The following is a 2,325-nucleotide window of genomic DNA, read 5'->3' as shown; positions in this document are numbered from 1 at the left end:
ATGTGTTTTTATTTCAGCGTTGACTCTATCAAACAGACGTTAGAGCATTTTCATCACAATGGACTCCTTGTTCGGCCATAGGTTTCATGCATGATGGAACACAAGCTCTGAGCACATAGGATTTATAAGACTTTGTATCACAAAAAACATACATGTACAGACATGTCAGTCTTTTACCCCTCAACTATGTTGGTGTTAGAATCTTTTAAATCATGTTACATGAATTATATTTTGCCACAAACAAGGCTTTCAAAAGATATTTTAGATAAAACCTGCTCGAAAAAAATAGTCCACAGCACATGAAAGGCAAAGCACTACCGTAAATAGAACCATGCGGTTGATTGAACACAAAATCGTCCAATCACAACGCTAGTTGGGGTGGTTGCTGATGACGAAGCCTCGCTTGGCCAATAGAAACACGTTACTGGGTGTTGACCTCTGTGAGCCGCATCACCACCTCCTTCATGTCCGTGGCGGAGGACTACTATATAAACAAATCAGCCCAAGTTTTAAAGGGCAGAGTTGTAAAAACTCCCAGGCAGTGGGGAGTTAGCTTGGAAGCCTGTGAATCGGAATTCAACTATACCCCACAGAAGCAAAATCGCCTGGAGCATTATAAAGACGACATCATTTTGTATCTCCTTTAGAAAGCAACATTAGAGGCCGTACAAGCATAACGTTTGCTGGAGCGGACTCTGGCTAGTGCAAGAAGGAACTGCTGTGAATTTCCATGTAAGTAAATATTCACTTAACGTCAACATAACATCCGTTTAGTCGGGAACTGAACTAATGGTGCATTATTTTGGTGATCTCTTTTTGGTTTCTCAAACTGACACACAATGGTGTCGCTGAACATCGGTTTTATAACGTTGTTAGAATATTCAGGCTCTAGCCACCTCACTAGCTAATTCAAATGCTACGTAGCTTGCCATCGATGAACACGGTCGTCGGTCCAGATTAAAGCGTATCTTCTTCTTTTTTTTGTCGCCGTTAACTGCGACGGTACCGTCCGCTGTCCGTGCCCGTTTATCTTTAGCTTGCTGCACACGATGTCACCGAGAGGAAACCCTGATAACCAGCTGCTCGAGTTAAACACTAACCGTATCAGGCGTCCAGATAGCTTAGCCAGCTCCATTTCTGTTCACACCCTCATTAAGTTGTTGAGCTAATGCTAGTTGGCCGGCTGTGTGAGCGCTGAACGTGACGAGAAAGCGAGTCATTAAAGTATGTATGGCAACTGTCGTCATGCAATAAAGCGAGGGTGTCTGTCTCTGCTGCAGAAATGGCTTTATGGCCGTGGTTAGACTTTGAATGTTGATTATGTAACAGCAGCTCTCGTCGCAAGCTCGTACGTGCTCCTCTACCTGCTGTAGCTCAGTCGGTGCACGAGAGCGCCTGTTTGGCTTTAAACGACATTATCTCTACTTAGACGCACGAGGCAGGAGTTTTGCCCTAACATGCCCGCGTGCCAAAATGAAGCAATTGAAAATCCTCCTGACTATTGACACCTGCTATCAGATCCACCGCCCTCCGCAGAGGTCAACCATGCTTGCGTATTTCTGTCACACTAGCCCGCTGGGGAGCACACACTGCTGACACCGTCTGAGTCAGTGGCCTCTGTTTATTTATAGCTGTTGACATTGTACAGCTGAGATACAGCGCTGCTGTGCACAGGAGGGAGTGAATCCAGAGTACTAATCCAGATGAAATGTCACTGATCATAATGCTGTTTGTTGTTGTTGGTTTTTTTTTTTTTTTTTTTACAAATGGCTCCACAATACTAATGGCTTCTTTCTTTTCTTCGTTCAGGATCCTGAAACCTAACCCTGTGCAGAAGATATTAGTGGAACAAGGGCCACTCAGGTTTTTTCATTACACCTCACTGCTGCCTGGAGGTTTTGACGTCAGAAAAAGCAAACTCGGATTGTGACGACAAAAGAATCCCTCGCAACTGAGCAGCTAGCCAGCTGCCTTTTGAACTATTCCCAGTTAAATGCATCTCAAAACTTTATTATTTCCTATTTTATAAACATCCCTCGGACGACGTCGTCGAATACAAACGGCGGAAGAGCTCGAGAGGGCAGCTGAAGAAAAAAATATGGAAGGGCCACTGCGTATCCGGATAAGCCATACAAAGGTTCGGGGTTCAGGGTGCATCCATGAGGGGAGAAGGTGTGACCCGTGGTGGGAGCAGGGCAGCCAAAGAGAGCGGCTGGACATCCGAAGACGTCCGGGGAATAATCTCCCTCAGGACCTTAGCGTGTGGATCGGAGCCCGTTTGAGGGTTTCTATCAGATTGGGGAGATAGGGACCCGGTCAAAGTGC

The 2,325-nt window shown here is 45.6% G+C and overlaps 1 protein-coding gene across 1 annotated transcript in view; it reads left to right on the top strand.

Moving 5' to 3' along the window:
• Window positions 1-2,097: 2,097 nt before the first annotated feature.
• Window positions 2,098-2,325, top strand: part of tob1b (transducer of ERBB2, 1b) — a gene marked incomplete at its 5' end in the record, with an annotated part of 1,773 nt that continues 1,545 nt past the window's right edge. Inside the window, 3 exon segments of the mRNA XM_035670268.1 lie at window positions 2,098-2,151; window positions 2,153-2,269; window positions 2,272-2,325. The exon segment at window positions 2,272-2,325 is cut by the window's right edge and continues 1,545 nt beyond it. Of these exon segments, the coding sequence (XP_035526161.1) occupies window positions 2,098-2,151; window positions 2,153-2,269; window positions 2,272-2,325 (225 nt within the window).

The sequence above is a fragment of the Morone saxatilis genome, unplaced genomic scaffold (assembly GCF_004916995.1).
Source record: "Morone saxatilis isolate NCDOM2014 unplaced genomic scaffold, NCSU_SB_2.0 Contig1, whole genome shotgun sequence".
NCBI classification, from domain to species: domain Eukaryota; kingdom Metazoa; phylum Chordata; class Actinopteri; family Moronidae; genus Morone; species Morone saxatilis.
Note: the sequence above shows the minus strand (reverse complement) of the source record. Positions and strands in the feature narration are given on the sequence as shown.